Source organism: Trichoplusia ni, chromosome 2 (genome assembly GCF_003590095.1).
Source record: "Trichoplusia ni isolate ovarian cell line Hi5 chromosome 2, tn1, whole genome shotgun sequence".
Lineage (NCBI taxonomy): Eukaryota > Metazoa > Arthropoda > Insecta > Lepidoptera > Noctuidae > Trichoplusia > Trichoplusia ni.
The window spans coordinates 4364749-4388013 of record NC_039479.1 but is presented as its reverse complement, the minus strand read 5'-3'; the positions used below and the strand labels follow the sequence as shown (position 1 = coordinate 4388013).

Here is a 23265-nt window from a genome sequence, read left to right as displayed (position 1 = left end):
AATGTTTGTCTATATTCCCGAAATGCAAAATCCTTAAAAAAAAAAAGAAATCCAAGACGACTTTATGACATGACTCTATTACTTAAATATATACATTTCAATAGTTACACTATAGTTTCAACCTTACTACAGCTAATGTAGGCACTTACTGCGCTGATTCCCAAAACAATGCTATCCAACTGGTACCAATTAATGACTCACTAAAAGCACACTCCAAAGAAATATTCAAGGCAGATTACCAGCGCAATTATACCATCCGCATCAACACGTAATCAGTCGTTTATAAAGCGACTGCAAGCATGAAATCACTCCGATGCTCAAAGCCGACCCATAACAACTCAATCAACGCAATTTTAAAATAAACTTTTTTTTATACCGTACAAACACTGGCCGCCTTGAACAAAAAATATTTCTCGGCGAAGGTCTTAATAATGACTTTCTCGAGAACTTGTTACATATGGACAGCGTAGGTAAGGCGTATGTGCAGCTTTAAGAAACAGGCTATTCTCGACCTTATGTGTATGAATTTAATCAGTAACAGATTAATTCGAAGTTTGGATGAGATTCGAAATAAGTACATATATGATTAGATACACTCGGGTGCTATAATATTTTTGTATTGTAATGGTTTTAATCTATGCTGGTCTTACGTCGGAAATACAGTTAATTTTAAATTACTGGTCAATTTACTTGCCTACCCAACGATTACAACACCTTTCGACAAGTACAATTTATGTAGAGCCTAATCATTCATCTTAACTCTACAGATCCGACAGGGCCGAAGACAGTTCACTCGGGCTCGCTCGCTCGGAGCCCGTGGAATATTATAATAAAATAAAAATGCAACAAGTCTATTCCGTTCAGTGAGATACGTTTATTCCGAAGAGACACAAGAGGTGGGAGTGGGTGGGGTCGGGAAGGGAAGAAGATATGAAGCTGTCATCTGGCGGTGTGGCGGGACCGGTGCGGCCGGCGGGGACTCGGCTCTAAACACAACTCAATCGGAGGCGCGCGCGCGTACCGCATGGACGCACCCACTCGCTCGGCCTTGCGTTCCGCATAAACAAAACGCAAACAAATACAACACAAGTTATCGTAATAACGCGGACTCGAAAACGGTGTTTTGTAAATTAAACTCTACGTGTTAATTCTAGAAAACAGTGATGGTTCCCCGTGACGTTGTTATACAGTGATATTTTTGTGTAAGATCGTAAAAGTTTAACAAAAACAGGGAGTTCTAAACTTTCCAATGAACACAAGCCATGTGACTACGGCGAGAACGGCGAAGCAAGATTTGTATGTGCATTTATCTTATTTTAACTTTATTGTAACGTTTCTAATAATAGAGAACAATGATTTATTTTTTGTTCACTTATTCGTTTGTTGATACAATTGTTTTGCTTGTTTTAACTGTAATTGATTAATGTCAAGGCCTTAAGAAGATTATCTTCAATTAAAATAAATCATATTTTATTATTTGCGAAATACCTATATTTAACATTTATGTACATAAATAATTTAATTATTCTGCCCTATAATAAATCTCCAATGATAATTTTCAATATCAAATATAATTTCAAAATATGATCTAGATCACTGTAATATCGAATTGTAATCAATTGTTTACCGTAAGGTTTAAGGTCACACTTGTCATGATTTACACAACGAATGCGGTACGTAGCACCAATAACAGGGATCGCAACTTAATTCATCGCATAGTAAGACACATTTGCATACTCGTGATATCGCATAGAAATAACCCAATTGATCAAGTATGTACTGGAAGGCAAAACAGTATTGTCCTCGCCTTTCCCGTGTCCTTAGCTGTAGCACGAACGTGTATTGAACTAATGAGATGGTCTATTAAATGTTTGACGTAAATATATCGCTTGAGAATAGCCTGCCGACGTTTCATGATTACGAGTTGACAATTGGACATAGGTACACGATCGCAATCGGAATTGTAATGTTAGCGACTTCTATTTTCGCGCTTGTGAAGTTTTCGTTTCAAAAATAAAAGATTCAAGACTTGCGGTCGGACTGCACTTCTACTGTGTCTAAATTTGTCCGTTGGCCATCTCTATCTGAATATCTATAACTGACTTCTCGGCTCCAACAATACTTCGGTTGATGTCCGTAAAATGTACTTACAAACAAAACAGAATTTAAATTCTAAACGCATGAGAAGATTGAGATTTTATGTCCGTGTTATGTCAAGAATGGTTCTTAGGTGTCAGACAATTGTCAGCGTATGAATTAGTCATTACATGACAATTTTCTAATCTAGACGGACGCACGTTCTGCACATAAAGCTGTATTCATGGCCTGTGATTGATTTATTACCGTACGTTGTCCATAGTAATGTTCCTTCCCTTCTTACCTGTAAAGTGGTGCCATTCAAGGACAAATGTATAAATAACAGCAATGTGTAGCAAGCCAGTAACGAAACTGTTTGGATATTTGTTCATTTGTAAGTATAACGATACGATGACGATGTTCTTTAGCGGGAAATAACGGATGAACCTTTTAACTTTACTGTAAGTTTACGTGTAATAGTTTGCATAGAAGTCTATGTGACAAATGGACTTAAACGAACCGATTCCGACATAGTACGCAGTTAGACGGTAATTAGTTCTAAAAGAACTTCAAGGAGTCTTACGGCTGTAAAACATCAATAAGTCGCAATTTGTAACGCAACTTGAGTGAGCTACATCTAGACCATTTAAAAATACAATACACAAATGTCAGAGCAACCCGTCAACAGTTTAAAAAGGTATTTTATTTTAACGACCGAAACGTCTGTGGATTTCGCAGAACGAGTGGCGAGCGGAAAATTATGATAATTTCGTTTTCGGTATCCCACAATAGACGAGCGATGTGGCAGATGTCAGAATAATTTACAACTGAATTATAATATTATTTGTTATCGTCGATCTTGAAGAAGGATTTAGGTATCATAAAATCTACAAGAAGAAGATCTATATCTTAAAGAATCTGAACCTATAAGAATATTAATGATCCTTTGGCGAATTCCAATCAAGGAACCGAATGACATCTTGTGTTTGGTCAAGCAGGAGGACGGGTTTGGCTACTAGAAAATATGAAATTTGAAAGAGTATTTAAACATTATTAGGTTGCATCTGAAAATCATCATATAACCATCAGTCTAGATCTACTTAGTAAAAAAACAGACATCCAAGAATAAGAATAAATTGGCAAAGTCAAAAAATAATCTTTCCATCTTGTTCAACTTTTCACAGAATCAGCATTCACTGTTGTCATCAAATATTTCAACACACGAACATATATTCAGCTAAGACAATGAATTCCTACGAATGTTTATTTTCATTTGACGATGCGAGAAATTGGATCTGCAGCGTCAGATGTCCCAAACCTATGTTTACCTTCGTAATTAACCGAGGATGATTTGTCTTCAAGAGTATTGTGTTACCAACGTGCTTTTATTTGGATTAGTATTGCAGGCAGTACTTCATCTCATCTTAGTTTTGTTTGTCTAAGCTTTATATGATTTGATAGTGACATGATATGACATGAGCCGAGATCCCGAGAATAAGGCGCATGTTATTAGTAGTCATTTAGATGTTTGTGTTATTTGGTATTATAAGTGTTGGCGACAATGTATACCATGTGGAAAACAACTGGATCTAGATCTATGGAGTTATTTCTGACTTATTTGAATGTTGTTTACTTCAGAAAACTGAAGTTGACTTGGCTTTTGATACGTTCGTTTGAAAACGTGCCATATGTAGAACGAAACTGGAACACTGAGAAATACCTAGTCGAAGACTTCATCTAAAGTATGCATAAAATCTGGTTAAAACTAATAGGCGTGGGTAGTGAGACATTCGGGATCAGAAATTCCAAAAAAACAGTTGCTGGCTGGTTATAAAGCAATTGAAATACAGAGCATAAACCCAAATGAGGTTTTTTATTGACGCCTTTGTCCTTATATTAAATTGTAAAACGAAAATAAGTGGAGTGAAAAATTTTGAATAAGAATAACAAAACGTATTTACGAGGTGTCTCGTTGCGAAACGGTAACACGTCTGAACGGTTACGACCGTTTTATCGCAACCTTACCAAAACCGATCGCCTTATACAAACGTTGTTTTCATTATGGTCACGCGTGCGAATGATCTCCACACTTGATTTAGAACTTCTAAATTCATTTCGATGTTAAGAAACAAAAAATGTGGTGCATTAACTATTCTGACCCCTGCAGCTGCAAGCCACATGTCTTAATTTGTCTCCCAAACCGACCTTTTTGATGATTTATGGACGACTTGGTTCGTCTTTGCGTCTGAAATCCCTTCAATTTGTAGATGCCGGGCAGTTTCCAAATTGAGACAGACGATTTATATTTACTGTTTGAAGTTCGGTAATCCGAGCTATTTAGTTTGTTTCGTCTACAGATTTTGTATTTTGCAGGCATTGTTCTTTAAGCACCTCTTTTCGAGTACTCTTGGGTACTTAGTAAAGAGAACAAAGATTTTCATCCCATCTTTAAATCCGAAATAGTAGCTAATATGTTCTAGTTGAAGGCACAAATAGACAATTATAATAAAGTGTTAAGAGAAGTTACCTGCGGCCCTTTTGACTCGTCCTTTTTTACTTGCTACTGTTCATTTTTTTTAGTTTTATTTTTACCATGTCCTGTCGAAGAGATCAAGCGAATCTTACCTGCGTGAAATAAGTATTACGATGTCCCTTTATTGCTTAAGGTTACGCAAGTTTTGAGTGAGATGTGCTTTATATTTTTTTGCCACGATTAAGTAATTCAAATGTCGAATGGATTCGACATGTGTTGTGTGCAGACATTTGTTCTTTTTCAAATGTCTGTTATAAGTAGAATCAGATGTTTTCTGTAGTAAAGTTTCATGTATGCTGACATGTTTTGGAGTTCTCCGCAAAAACAAGAGTTCAAGTGGTTGGATTCGTTTTGAGCCGGACGTCCCTTGGATTGGAGCCAATCAGTTCGCTTCCGTTCCTGTAACAATAAACAAAATTCAAATTTCTTTGAATGGATTGAGTGTTGGCTGTTTGTGACGGATTTGTTTTTGTATGAGTTTAAATATTATTAAACATGAGTATCCATATATTCATATTTGGTGCTTAGTTATATTCTGTAAATGGCTTCATAAAATATTTTTTACTATACTTACGCTCACTTATCAACTATTGAGTTGAGTATAAAAGGTACTCCTTGCTAAGAGCCTCATTGATTTGTGTGAATTATAAGGGTAACACGAGAATTGTGTGAAAGCGAACTTCTTTAGTGTGACCCGCATATTCCGTCAGTTATTTTATCCTTGTTTCGGCTAAAATAATGAAGCCAAAATGAACTGTATTGAAGTTTTAGTTTTAAGACATTCGTCGAAGACGGGCCATTAATCACGTTGGTTTAAAAATCAATCACTTGTCAACGATGTTTGTTAAAGCAATGTATTGGAAAAATATTGCAAAAAGAATTTGTAATTGAACGTACGTAAATACTTTTAACATCCATATTTCATAGTGAAAGGCAACTAATCTGCAATAATTATTAATAAATCAATTTCTTAATAATATCATTATCTTTATCACAATAATTTATAGTAATAATAACTTTATAGTCTGTATCCGAGTGTTGTTTCTGTAGTCTTCGGAATTTAAAAATAGGTGCATTGACTGGTTAATACTTTATTACGATCGGAGAATTCTAAATTTAAACTTTCATGACCGGCATACTGTTGTTAAGAAAGAAAAATATTTGAGTCTATGACCCGAATCGAATAAAAAGTATTTAATGTATATAACCTTTTTGCCTGCCTTGACGTCGAATTTTATGGAATTTCCTAAATATGATTTATGTTTAATTAACTACTTGATGCTATAGCCACTTAATATAAAACTTGCTATCAACGTTGCACTGTACACTATCTGCAGGCGTCGGTATGCTTGCATTTTATACGAGTACGTCCGTAATAGGTGTCCTGTTGCTATGCGTTCCCTGAAACAAGGCTAGCGGCATTCGAACGACTGACGATCTTGAACTATTACCAGGAATTGTGACCAAGTCAACTTATATCGCAACTTTGCGTTAGCCATATGATATTTGGTACGGATTTGATCCAAAGGAATCCTAGGTTTTAGTATCTACTAGTTAAAACTGCTATGAGTAGTAAAGTTTGAAAGCTGAAAGTTTCATCTGGGTATTTCATCTTCCCCAGGCTTTGTTAGGTTCGGTTTCAAGTTTTTATTAAGTTTATTTGGGCTGAATAGAGATTTACCTTTAACTGTATCCCTCAAATTTTAAAAAATATTTTCGTCTCACTTTTAATCAAAACCTTTGACGTTTTGCGATATTCTGTGTTGTCACCAACTAGAACAATGAACACCCATGTACCTATGTAATAACAGTTGCAAGCAAAACTTAGGTAAAAATTATGAACTTAGTCTCCAAAATATCTAATATGACATGATTGCAGTAACGATAGAACTATTACTGATAAATTTTAAAGTCTTTGAGTCAATAGCCCTTATCTTCGAGGCACATAATTGCGTTAATCAAAGACAAAGTTTGCGATAACCTCATTATTACTTACAAAAGAGTTTACACAATTATAACATTAGTCAAATATTTACTATCAAACATGCCAGCGGCAATCATTTAACGAAAAGCAACCTTATGGTCCTGTCATAAGAACGATGTAGTTATTCTTAATTTCGGGAAAACCACAAGTTATTGGCTACTTCACGATTTGTGTCAATTTAGGTCACTTTTGTCTGAAAATGTTATCATTGATGAAGTACTGGAAAAGTGTACGTTTTATGTAATAATGAGGAAAAATGGTGACTTAATTAAAAAGTATTTTTTTTTATTGCTTTGTTTTAATATATATTTGTATAAATAATATTACTGGTCGCTTACTGCATTTTAATTCAATTATACAACAGTTAAGATAAAGTTGTTTATAATAATGGAAATATTATGAAGAAGTTAAAGGTTATTTTAATTAAAGCAGCTTAACGATTTCTTTTGTTAGCTACGGATGCGTAAATCAGGGCTATAATTATAATTTTAAAACAGTGCACAATCTTAGATATGATGAGGAAAAAGCTAATAATGAAGACATTTTCGGGTTATTGGGTTATCTATAAAGACTCGTGTCTGTAAAGTAAGCGATAAAAATAACTAATTTTAAACTACCAACCTCTTTATATAATTAAAAAACTAGAACTTGATAAAACTTAAAAAAATTGATATAAAGAAGGCTTATATTAGTAACATGTCTTAAAACTTATAAAAAAAAAAATAAACAAAAAAAAAATGTTCTAAATTCAAACTTTCAACAGTCTAAACCAGCCAGTAACAACTGTCAATCTGAAGAAGCAATTCTAACCTTAATTGACACTTGACGCGCCCTATTATTCAGTGAGATAATTTCACACGGGTCGTTGCAAGGGTCTTACAATATTGGTCGTTTGATAACACTAGCAGACATCGGAAACTCGTGATACCTTATCTAAATCACTTGTTTTCTTGTAATTAGTCCACAATGTATTGCGTAAGTGCGTTTAGTTTGATTTAGTATTTGTAAGACAATTAGTGATAGAGCAAGTGTTATATATTGTTTACTTTGACGTATTGTTACTGGCAATCAAAGTTTCTGTCAGTTATTGAATGAATGAACTGAATGATTTAGTAAAACATTTTTTGTCTTGCAATACATAAATCACTCTTTACATAATAATGACTTAATCCATGTCTCTACTTAATGAATTATTTATGAATATGGTAAACGCATGTTTTTCTTAGGAATATAACATTATTAATATTGATAATGAATAATGTTTTTTTATCTGTTCAAAAATAGAAATATTTATTATCTAGTTTAGTTGGAATATAAAGGGGATATTTTTATTACAGGGAGTTAAAATAAGACAGTGACGATACGATTTCATTAACAACTTAATTAAAATGTCGTGGGAGGACTTTTATAGTTTTTAATTATTTAGTTCAGTAATATCTTAATTGAACCATTGTTTTATGTCATATTACGGTTTTCTTAATTCATTAAAATGTATATAATATATAATTAATTTTAAGCAAAATCACTGACTGTAAGTTTTTACGAGCCAGAAATAGTCCCCCTGTTGAACAAAAGCACTGGCTATAAGAAGATAGTTTGCGTATCAATCACTAGACTTGCTTAGATTCTTACTGAAGGTTGGCAGTTACGGACTTTTGAGAAAAACAGTAGACAACTAAAATGTTTTCATCACTTACTTAAAAATATCGACCATCATTTAGCTCTTAGTGAACTCAACTTGAGAAATCAATTTACAGGTTAAATACGCCCAACATCAACGCATTAAACATTTACAATTTTCCATAGATGATTCCCAAGTTTAGAAAGCAGGTTTAATATAACCATTTATATTCGAATAAAACGTACAACTGACTCTATAGAAACCGGAATCGTAAATCAGCAGATATTGGTATAATGGTATATTCTCCATCATCAATTTCTGTGTTGTTGTAATAAATCAAATGGTACTTATATAGTACCGTTAAATCTCGTACTTCATAAAGTAAAGTCATAGATCTTAAAAGCTTAAACTGTAATTGTAATGAAAAGAGGGCAAATTTTGAGATAATGGTAGAATGCGTTTCAAAAATAAAACGACTCCATGGGGGAGTCGAGGAATTTAATCCTTGTGTCGTGGTGATTGCACAAAAATTCAAGTCCTACACACAAAGACACCCAGACTTAGGAGAAGCATTCGTGGATCACACAAATGCTTCTCCTGCGCGGGGACCCAGTGGGGTTTGGTTTTGGTGACTTAAAGCATTCGGCTAACCGTCGGCTAGACGTCAGCTAGGCTGGTCGCTCTATAATAAAGCATTGAGTTGAATTAGACGTAGAGAAACGTAGAGTCAGCGTTAAAGAAAGGTAGGAATTACTACAAATATCGTCCGCATCGATATTTCAATCAATGAACATAAAACACGTAATTTGTAGATTAGATTTTCTTACTCTTGGTTTGAAGAACATTTTTATCTGTATTACGGTTTTTGTAAGTCTAAATTTAAAACAGATAATGTACATTATAATCTTGATGTCATTTATTCGCAAAACCGCATCAGATTCTGTAACTAAACTGGTTCACCAGGTTCCACGTGAAGGAAAATGACAAGACAAACATTCTTCAACGTTAATTAGCTGTCAGAACTACTTCGAAGTCGAAGAAAATGCATTTATAACACGATGACTCACTAACGGCAACATACATTAGATGGAATTTATCCTTAATTAGCTTCAAAACATTCCTTTTGATAGAATTCCGATCAATTCCATTTTGAGGGCGTACCACCAACCACCATTCAAAGTTATATTATAAATTGCCGTGGTAAGAGAGGGATAGCGCTCTACATCGTGTAATGCGCTGTCACGCTTCCACAACTACAATAATATTACTTTGAAGTGCTATGTTAGGCGTCCTGAAGCCGTCCAAACAGTTGAAATCGCTATTAATACTTGCACAAGCAGTAAATTACTTCCATGTCATATTTATGAGGCCAGCAAAGCTAGTTTAGAGCTTTGCACATAACTTAAGACAGTTTATCATAATGTTTGTACTGAGGCTTGGTTTGCCGGATTTTGAGCTATTTATTTTAATACATTCTCAACGCTGTTTTGGTCACGTTTATTTTGGATTTGCTGCGAAACCTGTATTTATATAGGCTGCATCCATCAACATTTTTCAGGCGTTAAAATAAGAAAAAATAAAAATATACTGAATCAACACACTTTTACCTATATAAATCTCGCTTGAAATAAACCTGACAGCATGCAGCATACTTACCCTAATTAGATACTTGACTTAAACTTGCCAACTTGTTTCCGATTGAACTAAATTCCGTGAACTAATCTAAGCAAGCAGTTTGCATGTCAAAGTGAGGCCTTCAAGGAATTTCCTTCGTAAACTGGTATTCAAAAAGTATGCAGTAAAGTCTGTATGTGTTCGGTAGCTGTTTGTCCTCGTCGTTGGCGCCTAACGACATGCAATAATGAGTTGCGCGGGAACACGACTTGTTTGTGTTAGTGGTTAGAGCGGCGCGCGCAGCCCCACTAAATCATACACCGTTTATGCTAAAACGACCTAGTACGTTTTGTTAATTCACGTTAGTATTTTGTTTTTAGAACGTCATTTTGAATATTATGGAATGAAGATGCTTGTGTAGATCAGAGACTATAGGTCTTTGTTCTATTTGACAGATTTGAATCTCGCCGCAACAATGTACTCATGTCGATGTACGGTTGCGTGGTCAGTTGCATAATAAAGTTGAACATTTTAACTGTCATATTGGTTGTCCGCTTGGTCGAGTGTGTGCGAGCCATTACTCGGCGCTTTTCACATGTGCCCGCTAACCGCTCGCTTTGGATTACTCCGGTAGAAATGTCGCAGCGATGCCTTTCTCGGATTTCGATTTAGATAATGTTTAAACACGCTGGGGTCGGTGCCAAACAGATATGGTGTGGGTTTACTTATCTGTCAGTTGTCACGACCACGGGGTTTCACGACTCGTTCTGTGTATTGACGCATGATTTTATCATTACTCTATTATTCTTGTCTTCACACATCTCTTACCAAGAAATGGACAGAATTTGTTTGCGTTTTCCAGTTACAGCTGAACGAATCATGATTATTGAGGCAATGGCACTTTCATTCCCGGCCGAGCCGGTTCGAAATGCATAAGTAATGGCACAATGAATGAAGTCATGTAACATGAAAATAAAAAGAGCTATGACTGTATGAATAAAAGAATATCACCGAGTACCATAAAACACTTGAAGGTTTCATCTCCAAGTTTTTTCAAATTAAACCCAGTCTCTAGGAATTATACGCTAAGGACAAGTCAAATATTGGACTCGATAGTAATTCTATTATATAATTCAATTACCAAAGCAAACAGCTCACGTAGACGCTACGCTGTTTATCTTAAGCTACCGTGTTCGTCCTTATTCTAATGTAAATAAGGGCGATGTTTAAATGCAGGTAACAATTGTTATTGTAATGTAACACTCAGTGAGTGGTGGACATCTTAAGTTGTCAGTTTGTTTTCTTTTTGCATCGGGAACTCTTCGGCGGACGACGACCTTATGCTCTTGTCTCCTACTATTAGGGGTGTCAAGATTTACTTTCGTTTTTATACCGCATTTGTTGAAATTAAATCTTGCGTGTAATCGGATCTTAAGTTCAAAAGCTTAGTGTAATGTTGCGCAGCTGTAAGGAGCTGTAAGCATTTTAGTTAAGCCTTTAGAAAGTAATAATCTAGATGAAATTTCACTACTTTTTTTTCAAGTCAAATTTAAAAAGCTTGACTCTTATCCAAGCGTTTAATGATGACTTGTTTCGTGATAAGTTTACTCACGATGAAGGATCCATAATAATAAAAATTCCAAACTAGAAATAATCACCAACCCTATCTCAATGTTACGGTAAACGTGTAAGTTAGTAGCGAGTGACGAGTGGACGTGACGCGATTCTGTTTGTTTACGAACCGACTCGAGCCGTAACTCTTCCGAGAACACACGAGCTCACCCGAGAGTTACCGACTTTTACCGAAGTTTACCGACTGTTACCGAAGATGAGATGCTAGAATACTGCTTAATTATGAACATTGTATTGTAGGCAGCGCTTGAAAAGCTTAATTTGCATTTCACGAGTGCGCTTGTCGTTGGCTTAATTTATTTAACATGCTGTGTTGGTTGAGGTAATTCAAGTATATTATATATTTGTAGCAATAGATTTTAACTATAGGTATGATTTAAGTAGGTGTTTTAAAATTAATCCACATGAAAAACTGAACAAGAACTAAGTTAATGTGCCTTTTCGTAGCGACTCTACTTATTTGCTGTTTTTGCGTAGCACTTTTTAAGTTTCAGACAGTTACAAGAACCGTTAGGACACATCAAAATATTGGAGTTTAATATTATTGATTTTAATAAGGCTCAAATGGTACAAAATATCCATATTTTGAGGTGGAAAAAAACGTCACTTTTTAAACAAACATAATCTAAATCATAAAGGCTACGTTAGTAGTTAGTTACGCGTCCAATTATAGAATATGATACTGTTACATACTGCAGATCTTTTTAAACTATATTCTCTTGTTCCCTAGGTGATGTGGCTGGCAGCGGCGTGGCTAGCCGCGTTCGCTGCGGTGGCGGGCGCGATGTCGTGCAACGAGGCGCGCACGCGCTGCGCTTACCGCACCGGCTGCGGCGCCGCGCTCGGGAACTACATGATGATGTGTGAAGAGGTGCTGGCGGAGTCTGCCTCCCCGACCAGCTGCCCCAGGGAGTGCGGGAATGCGTTGATAGCTCTCACGTCCACTGAAGAAGGGAAACAGCTTATGAATGTAAGTTCAGAGTCGTATCAATGGTCTTAATGGTCTCTGCTGATGTTTTATTGAAGGTTCTCAAGTCAGGACTATTCAGTATTCGTATTTGATTATTTACTCCGGTAACATAATGTGGTATCATAGCACGACGATTTTGAACTCCTTTGTCTTGTTACAAGTACTGACTCTACTTTTTAGCTTTTTATAATACCGCGTGGAAATCATTAGTCCTAAAGAAATATAGGTTTTATTCCAGTTTCATACATCAAATTTCAGAAAGGTTATAAAGAATGTCATATCCCATTAATTTCCTTGGTGAAAATGAATCCGTTACAACTAATACTATAATTTATTTTGCTGTGTTTCTATTATTTCTTATATTAAAATAATATGGCGCCTATCCCAATCGTTGCCGACACAGATAACGAATATATATTATAAATGATATAGGCTAGTAAAAACCAATGAATGAACCAATTAATTTGCGTTACATATCAGCTAATTTTATGAGCTGAATTAAAATTATAGCGCTCTTAATCGCGTGGGCAGCTTTGGCGGACATCCAGCAATATATTATACAGTTTAACGATCAGATTGGTGCACTTTAGGGTACTTTATAGTGACAAGTTGGTAGGTTAACGGGTTTTAATGTGAAATAAGGAAGCTGTCTTATGATGACTAGAATAAGCCGCGTTAATGATAATATTTAGTGATAAACTCTCTTTTTTACACCTTTTTAATTCAAAAGATTTTAGGCTTATAATATTTTACGTTTCCCGCATTTTATTCGGATAAAGATTTCTTGTTTGACGCTTTGTAAATAGTGTATTAGTTTTACGCTATTTCATGATTTTCATTCTGTGAAAACATTGAAAGTAAAAAGGTCTTAAGACAATCAGATTTCTAAACCAAATGGTCTCTGGTAATTGTTTAATAGTATACAATAATACCAACTGTCTATGTGTCTATTCATAACAGTTCATGAAATGCAGCCTGGTGACTGTTGGGCAGGTAGACAGCGGATCTTAGTAATATAAGAGTAATCAGTTTCTACCATTTGGGGACGGTACTCTAAAAAGGCTTCCCAAATTCCCTCATAACGTGCTTACCAACATTATAATAAAAACAAAATTAGACGATTGTGTTACATCGATGATAGGTACTTTTATGCTATAGATATAAACTGTATACAACCTTCATCTAAGTATAGAACCTTTATCTTTAAAACCTTCATAGAGATACGTGCATTATTTTGCATATGTGGACCATAACAAATGCATCGCTTGTTTACATACTTATTAGCTACACGATATTATTATGAAGGGTATATAACATGCATTTAAATACGTTACGCTATTTACAATCTCATGTTCTTGAATATCTATGATTTCATTTATAAATAATTGGCTATTGTTATAAGGAACGCAAGACTAAACATATAGATGAAAACTTAAATTGAATAGTTATTAAATTGCACTCAAGTTAAAATTGCAGTCTTTACATAATTAACAAAACATTTCGAAACAAAATACCTTGCTTGGCCTTCTCTTAATGACTTCATCTGGTAAAAATTGATTCATTCACCTTAACAGAAACGGGCTAAAGTCACGAACATACCGTTTACTGAGGTACAATTGAGATCTCAGCTTAATAAACCAATTACACGAACACCAACGCACAATCATCATCTATTTATAAACTGCACTCGGATTCAATTCAGATTGATATTTCACAGTTGAGACTTGTCGCAATTACTGCTCATAACAGCTGTTTACGGCTCTCACTCAATTGGGGAGGTGACCAATAACTTAGAACTACTCTTTCGCCAAATAGGAAGGTGTGTGAGGGTCTTGCTTATTCGGTGTTGTTTAGGTGCATGCAGCAGACGGCCCGCAATAAAATCTAATTTAGACGTTGTGGGCAGATTTGTCCGACACGAGGGAACGTCGGGGGTCGCGGTTGACGACCTCGGACGAGCTAACTTGGTACCTAGCACGACCACGCTAGCACCTCGCTCCGGATTACACGACAAGTTTGATCAATTGACCAATAAAAACTGAACTACTATAGATATCTTATGAAAGAGGTGACAGAAAATAATATTTTTCGAAAAAACTGTAACTATCTAATTTGAAGTCAATATTCTTGCTAATTACATTGAAGTCTGTGCCAAGCCCAATTTTCATTGTTAAGTATTCTCGTTCTATTACCAATAACATCTATTTTCGTAGAACTTTCGTACTTTTTGCTATATTTTTTCGGAATTCAATTCGCGAAATCACTGACGTTATCTTATTTGATGTTTATCACAATGTAAGAACAAGACAAATTATAATTTACCGTTCGAAAATAATTACCACGGTTTGGTAAAAACCCGTTTCAAAAATAACTGTCAGGTACGTCTGCTTTCAGTCCGAATTTTGGAAACAAAGGGTACATGAGCAGTCATTACGACTAACTGTAATTGCCTTTAAGATAATACAAGCCGTGTACAAAAACAACGTTTAGAAAAATATCACCCTTAGGTAGGTGTCAATTGACATGCTATCTTTATCATTTTCATTAGAAGAAAAGAAAGGAATATAAATTTTGAAACGTCACTCAACTAAGTATCGCTATCACAAACGGCTGATTTTCTCCGATAAAATATTTCCGAATCCATCTATCATCACCTTTAAATTTTAATATAAAAATTCCATGAGAATAAACTGGGATGAACGTCTGAAGTATCCGAGATTTGGTTCACGTGTGAACTACACGTGATAAACAGGACTAGTTTTGCCTTTATTATTGTTTCATGAAGCTTTATTGAACGTTTGTGTATCGAATGTGTAACATTCCGCCGTTTGACGTAGCCAAAACTAACATTTGAGGTTTGTGGAACGTACCCATGTAACTGATTTGCCAAATCTTTGAATCGTATTGTGTTGAAATTGCTAAATATGGGTTGATTTTATTGATAGATGGTAAGAAAACGAAGTATCTGAATTCTTACATGTGTCCAAAGTATCTTCCTTGTCCAATTATGATCCCAATAATTTCGCTAATTAAATTATTGATGGTTTTACAACTAATTCTAAAAATATAACCTGAAAACAACCAACTTATCAGAACAAAACACTTTCATTCAATCATTTACAAAGCGTTAAAAAAGAACCAGCGTAAAAGAACTCTTAATTAAACAACAACACAAGCACAAAGAGGTCAATCGTGTTTACTGAATGGCTAGTCTAGTGGCTACATGGCAGCTTCGCATATCAGGATGGCTCCCAAAGTCTAATAGAAACAAGACGAACGTGCGAGCGAGACAGCGCTCTACAATCTATAGAGCGTGCTCTTGCTTCCACAACTACGGTCTTACTTTAAGAGGTGATAGTAGTCCGTCTGTAAGGGCTTGCAGCTGTGCGCACTGCGTAGGTGGAGATCTGTTTGAGCTATAATTCGTATCACTGGTCTGGCCTTAAGTGGTGCTAATGCACTGGAAGTATAATTAATATCCAATTTGTATAAGGTTTTAGTAATTGCAGCCAAAGCATTTATTATTAATATATCTAAATACCTACTTCATCTATAATGGGAGTGTCGCAAACATTCACGTCTTAAAGACACCAAGAATCAAAACTAACAAATGCTTTACTTAAGCGGGGGGTCGAACCCACATCGACTTATATCACTCGTCTCTCCATGCAGTGAAGTAATCTTGACAATACACAAATCCTAAAATTATGTAAAACATACGTAACAACGAACCGCAGTCACCTGACACAACTCGAAACACGTACGTCATTGCCGCAATACAATTCGAGAGATAAATAAATGATAATAGAGACTAAAACAGCATAATTACGACATTACGACGTCCTACACCTAATTCAATAAGACTGTTTACTCAGTGCTCATCATAAAACGATTTTCAGGCAATCATATTGTTTTCTGCAGACGTTCTCATTAGACTGTTATCAGTACTACTTTGTTTCAACGCAACATTGTTTTTTTAATGAACTGTCAGCTAAGAACGCTATCTCATAAAATGCCAGTTGTATAGTTTTATTTTTTTAATAATTAAGACTTTTGCTATTTTCTTTTAATGAACAGTTGTTATGCAGGTGCATCTGTAATTTGTTTGTTTGTAAAGATCAATAATATTTATAAAAACGCCGATGACACTCAAGTCGAAGTCGTTGCCTTCTTTGTTAAGTATTTCATTAAAGTCTGTAATGAAATTGTAGCACCATTAACAATTGTGTCAACAAAAACTGAGTCTTGACAGCCGGACCCCCCAGACACGCAGGTGCTTTCCGCGGACTAAATTACAGAAAACATTACACCATATTTGAACTTATTTACATGCTGCACTTATAATTTAACGATCTTAAGAGCCACTTTCGTACTGACAAATTACATCTCCATTAAGTTCCTGTTGCCTTCTACACTAACGCAAACAGCTGTGATTTGTAAAACATTTTCTATATTTTCTGTACAACCAGTTCTAGATAAATAAGTAATTTGAAGTAAAACCGGTCGGACCTTTAATTATATTGTAGTAGCGAGTGTGATTACGAGTACTACGATGGTCGGTGGACAAAGTATATCGAAAGGCAGAGCAAAGGAGCGGCCGCGCACAACCTTGAGATTTGACGTCTTGATCGGGACCTACCGCAGCGTCGACTCTTGCGCAGGTGTTGCTGCGTTCTCACAAAAAAAACCTAAGCGTAAGACGGGCGGCCGTGTCTTCATTAATCCGAGCTAGATATCCGGTAAATTGACCTTAAATTTTGGAGCGTGGATGATGGTAACATCTTAACGAACTGCCATTTTTCGAGGTCGTTTCTCTGCGAGTAACATTATTTAGCGATTTTGTACGCCATTACCTATTCATGAGTGCATTCTTATGAGACCAGTGTTACTCAGCTTGTTATTTGTTACATGTACTGGTAATGTTGGCAATTTAAATTCGAGATTTAAATTTGCGTGTCTCATCCCATTGTACAAGAGAACGGGCCTTGGAATTATAACTCAATATGTAACTTTGTAAGCTTAACTAATGGACTATTTATTTATATTGAATTAATGTTCACGTATAAACGGTCGAGTTATAAATTTCACAAATCACACCATGTTTTGATAGCGGATAGATTCCGGAATGTTTGGCGTCGTAAACCGTATTTTACGTCCGTACAACGTTATTATTATGCGCTATAGACCGCGAGGATTTACGAGTTTCCCTAAAACTTTATTACATTGAATTATTAATAGAATTTCTGTATGAAGAGATTTTTTCACGATTGAATGCAGTTGGTTATCGTAGAGCGTTGGTAGCGAGCGTGCACGTCTGTTAGTTTACTTTTTTACACAACTCTTAAGGTATTTTTACTAGGTGCTGCGCTGTTTTATTATATTCCTTTACAAGTTTTCAAATATACGGAGTACGTACATACTGTCATGCGTGCTCATTGTTCATACTGTCATGAATAGTCATTGAAAACATTGAATAATTTTTGATTGATCGTTATTTTTATACCACTTAAATGCCGTATCCCGTCTATTTATCATTCGTATTCAAGGTTGCTTTTGATTTTGAAACAAATAAAACTAATATATTTTGTTTTGTTACAGTGCGAATGCGAGGACAAGTACTGCTTGGAGGCGAAACAGAAGATTGACGTCTGTAGGCCTCTGGTGCTGAGGGGGGCGGCCAACGCGACGTCCTCCTGCAGTCTGTCGCAGCTGATCTGTCTTGCGGACGCCCAGTGTGCCACCGCACTGGAGTACTACCACCGCCTGTGCCGGTCCATGTTCCGGGGAAGGAAATGCTCCAACAAGTGCCTCAACTCCATAGAGATATTAAGAAAGCAGGACAAAGCCGCCGCCCTCACAGCTTGCACGTGTGACGGGAATGATTACGACTGTCCTCGAATGCAGAACAATCTAGCGAGGCTCTGCTATCATAAAATGAAGAATCATACGAAGAATCATGATAGGCACGGAGAGAGGCATAAGAAACCACCTGCGCCGGTAGAAGAAGTTCCCGTCAGTGGTGCTAATGTGGCACAACTTACAAGCATCGTAGCGCTGATGGCTGCGACCAGCGTCAGCTTCATCACGTGATACAAGGCCACTCCATCATAAATTAAAGTTACATATTGTGTATATCGAGGACTTAAAGACACTGCCATACAAGAGACTATTCGTGTGAAACTTTTCTAGTGCTTTTAAGTAGAATTGTTGATGTGTAAGTATGCGATAAATTAAAGTACAATCCAATGTACATATGTAAAAACAGTATTAGTTAACTTAAGCTTACGTGAGGGAATCAAGGGTAATTACGTAGATTGTTGTTTATATTTTAACTATTGTCTTAATATGAGAGTGGATGTGTTGCCGCCCACGGGCTGCGCAGGCGACGCTATAAATACGGCGGCGCCGGTGGTCCGGTGACAAATGCTGGCCTGTTCCCGATGTAGCGCCACGCCGATTGATCTAACGACTGTTCCGGTTACACCATCATCCTCACATATTTACGTCAAAGAGAAATTCTTTTATCTCTCTCTTTGGCACCAATTTGAAAAGGACGGAATGCGAGTTGAGAAATAGTATGAGATGTGTAGTGAATTAGGGAAGTGGCTGATCTAATGACATAGAAGCTGAATCCGGTGGGCGGCACTAATCGCCCCGGTGATGCAGGGCGTCGGTTAATGTTTTACAAATATGCGGTATTCGATGCCAGAGTTTTTTCAGGCAGTCTTATGATCCCTTTCTTTGACATCCGTTTAAAATAGCGTGTCGTTTATAAGTAGATTTGTAGCTAGTGAAGAATATATGTGATCTTTGTGAATACAGTTTCCTCTTAAATTGATAGTATGCTTGTCAGAAAAAGTTGAATGTCTTGAGGTTAAGTAGGTTAATAGAGAAACAGTGTAAACTGGTCAACACTTCGTCATCAAATATGTCGTAAGAAACTTTATCCTAGACATAAAAATAGCTTAAACGTACAAATTCCAAAAAGCAATACATTTTTCTGGGTACAACAGAATAGAACGTACTAAAAATGAGATGCTTGTGGCCTTACAACTAGCTTTTAGTATAAGAGTTGCAATTGTAGAAGGGAGATAGTGCATTACAAGGTGTAGAGCGACGTCCCGCTTCCACACCCACAATAGTCTTATTTTCGGTTTAGTTACTGTCTCTCTTGCCACAAAGCCATTGGTTTTTTGAAGTATCTCATTTAAAATGTTAAGAGCCGTCGAGTGACTCGTAAAGTTGTGCGAAGTTAAATGTGCGTATTGTTGGTAAATCCGTGTCGTGGTACCGGTAATGAAGACGAGGAAACCGGTCGGGCCAGCGCCAGCAACAGATCAAATCAGAGCAACGTGAATGAAATAGTTTCTCTCTGTTTTTATTAAATGTATAGTTTGTTTTGTTAACATTTTAGTACCAGTGTACTTTGCTTTTGCGAGGATTTTTAATTTCATGTGGGTTGTTAATTTAGAGCACTTATGCAAAAAACATTTATTTAAAACGTACATTGACCATATTTTATCTGCTCGTATCGTAATTTTTCTTCGTATTTCAAAATCTTTTAAATAGTCTTATTCTGACCTAACATTCTAGTTTTTTTTTCTACAATCATACTTATTCTATAAACATTATTGTATAACAAGTATTGACACTACATTCCCAGAGTACATTTTCCCATACAATTCAGAACTCTCATAACTAGATACGATCTAAATATCAACAGAGCGGTGTATCAATCAAGTTCCTTTGCATAAAACGGACTACATTCGATGCTCAACTGTCATCCAAGAAATACTGACGTCACAGCCATACATCTTCTCATACAAGTGTCAGCCAACACTTTGTATGCATCTCGCAAACGACGGCGTACTAATGTTTCGTCGCCCGAATCATGTTCTTATGCATAATGCAACGATAATGCGCGGAATACGAACTACTCGAGATTTAACTTTGTATACGATACGGAGTTTGTAAAACCGTTCATGTTTGTAAATTGTTAACACGTTACATTAGCTGGGATTGCAGTCATTACAGTAACATGCTGAAACAAGCGAGAATTAGTGATGTACTCGTAGTTACTTGATCACATTCAAACGATTCGTTTTTTGTGGTTCGAATTGGGTAAATCGATTAGTGCTTTGTTTTTGACAGAATTACATTAATTGTTTGTTGTCGACAAGTTATTTTTTCGTGTACCGACACGTGTGTGTTTTGATACAAGACAGTTACGTCACTTGCCGAAATTGAATGACATCTTCATAGATTTTTCCTCTCGCTTTCTTTTCTATTAAGATGTCAGATTGTCTAAGCCCACTGGTCTAAAGAATTGATAGACAGTTAAAGAGTCTATCGCTTGTAGCCTATGCCTAACTTATGCTTTGACCAATTAGTTTACCATTTTAGTATAGGTATTTATTCATCCTGTGTGTTACACTGTAATCTCTAAGCTTAAATTTTAATGCCTTTCAGTATAGATTATACCTCATTGCTAAATGTTTGTATGTGTTCATTAGCTTGTCAAGATATGTTTGCGTGTGTGTGTTAAAGTGTAAAGAGCGAGAGGTCGATTCTGAAAGCACTCGTAAATTGTAAAATGCGAATTTCGAGTGTTTTGATAATTGAGTTCTCTTCAAAATTTCCAGTTAGGTTAATTAGGTGACTAAGTTAAGTTTAACTGTAAGAGATGAAACTCATTAACCACAGTTTACCAAAGTGAGATTATTAGAAGTAGTACAAGAATTGTAAATAGCTTTAGTTTGTAATTAGTTTTAATGATTGTTTTAATATAATTGTTTAACTATGAATTCGTACAAAGTATTTTAGATTAAAAACGAATAATTTATTGAATTACATAAATCTAGTTTGTAGGTATTGTTGTATTTTGTTTCGTTTTGTACAATTATTTTAAGGATTTTAATTGTATTTATTTTACAAAATTGCAATAAATTTTCTGTTTTCTAATGTATTGTTTTCTTTCTTCGTTATCCAACCTTACAGACAGATTATGCAGAAAGCAAGTGTTTCGTTTTTAGCCTATTTGCACGGAACCCTAAGAGTCAATAGTTGGACTTGCACTTCACCGGTTTTTCTCTATAATTCCAAACTATATATCAGTAAGAGACTTACCTAAGTTAACTATACATTATTTTCTTGAACCAGTAAAACGCTATATGAAGCAGAGTATACCTGAGAAAAATATTTGGTTACCAAGCATAAACGGTTCAACGGTAAACGCAACGGTTTTTCGTAACTATTCCCATTGGTTTAGTGTAACTTGTAAGTCGGGTCTGCAGGTGTCGCCTATCGACCAGTACAGTGACTTGTAAAATAGATGAGGTTCATCTTAGTACGAGCTTTTATGGAGAAAAGATTAGGAAAATATACACCCGACTTAAAAGGAAAATTTCTGAGCCGACCTTGATGCAATTTAATGGGACTAAATGACTCAATTCAATACTCAATTCTTTATTGCATTCCACAATGTAGGCTTAGGTGGTAAACATTTTTTGATAGGTAGGTAACAATCGTGGACCCTGTCGGGCACAGCAAAAGATAATAATTATAAATGTGAGTGGAGAGGACTTATCATTTAAGAAACATAAACAATTAAACTTATTTTAAGAATACAGACATTAGTATTAACATTAGATAAAATTAAAATTATAGGTATATTACAATTCTTCTACACTATAATAGCATTTCTTTAGTAATAGCTTTTTTAATTTATTGACGAATAAATAGAGTTTTTTTTCATTTCTCATATTTTCTGGTAATACATTATAAATTTTTACAGACATTACCAGAGGACTTGTAGAATGTATTTTTAAGCGGGATGATGGAAGGTTAAGTCCTGTTTTGTGTCTGAGTGTGTACCTTGTTAATGACAGATATTAGACGCTAAAAGAAAACAGAATCAGCAAAATTTTGTTTATTGGAACAGAGGTAACAAATATTAAAAAGCAAAACAGCTGAATTGAGAACCTCCTCTTTTTTGAAGACGGTTGAAAAGGTATTTATAAGTTGGTGTAGCAAAACGGGCCGAATCAAGGGACATTTGTGTAAGAAAATTTGTTAAATCTTTTCAGAAGTCAAAATTTCAACCCACACAAAAAATCACTAAATTCGGAATATAGGTACTAAGAATTCGAATACAGCTTCGAACTCAAAACTTTTATAATTTACAATGTTAATTAAGCACGCCTCTGAACGGTATTCATTTATGAGGTCGACCAAACAGTCAAATTTTCTTACACGACGACACCTAGATTTCCGAAACATGACGATCTAAATTTTCAAACAAACTTGGAGGAAAACAAATGAAGGAGAGTGTTATATACTTGTATTACCTCATATAAGTGCATTAGGCGTCATGCTTGTGTCTTAAACAAGTGATGCAAACTGGTGTCATGTCCTTTATATAGGCATACCGATACGGTTGGCCGTGAGAAAAATTTGCAGCATACGTGCCACTTAAGGCCCTATGAGGCATAATAGAGTTGTTTTGCTACTACATCGGTATATATTCACACACTTATGAAATTGCAACTGACGGTTGGAGCTCATATTGTGTGATTGAACGTATTGTAATTGTAGTTGGAATAGTTGTCAAACATGCTAGCCTCTGATGACCCAAAACGTCTGTAAAATATGAATAAATCACAGCCACAATTTAAGGCGCATCCCGAAGCACGGAGAAACTCGTAATGACATTAATAGTCACTCATCCACAGATAGACCGTGTCAGGCGTAGCTTAACCTGTGATCGATCAACTTATGCAGTTGTTTTAATCTGTAACAAATAAGATTGGAAATAACGTCATGAAAAAAGTTAGAAA

General features: G+C 35.7%; 1 protein-coding gene across 2 annotated transcripts; it reads left to right on the top strand.

Annotated features, from left to right (window-relative positions):
* Window positions 1–127: 127 nt before the first annotated feature.
* Window positions 128–21142, top strand: LOC113504283 (growth arrest-specific protein 1-like). 2 transcript variants are annotated; one of them, XM_026886526.1, is made up of 3 exons: window positions 128–1296; window positions 12191–12430; window positions 18029–21142. In XM_026886526.1, exons 2-3 carry the CDS (start codon window positions 12194–12196, stop codon window positions 18518–18520), a joined length of 729 nt encoding a protein of 242 aa, XP_026742327.1. In that variant the 5' UTR covers window positions 128–1296; window positions 12191–12193; the 3' UTR covers window positions 18521–21142. The 2 variants fall into 2 exon arrangements, with proteins under 2 accessions (XP_026742327.1, XP_026742335.1); XM_026886534.1 differs by lacking the exon at window positions 128–1296 and adding an exon at window positions 1316–2470.
* Window positions 21143–23265: the final 2123 nt, after the last annotated feature.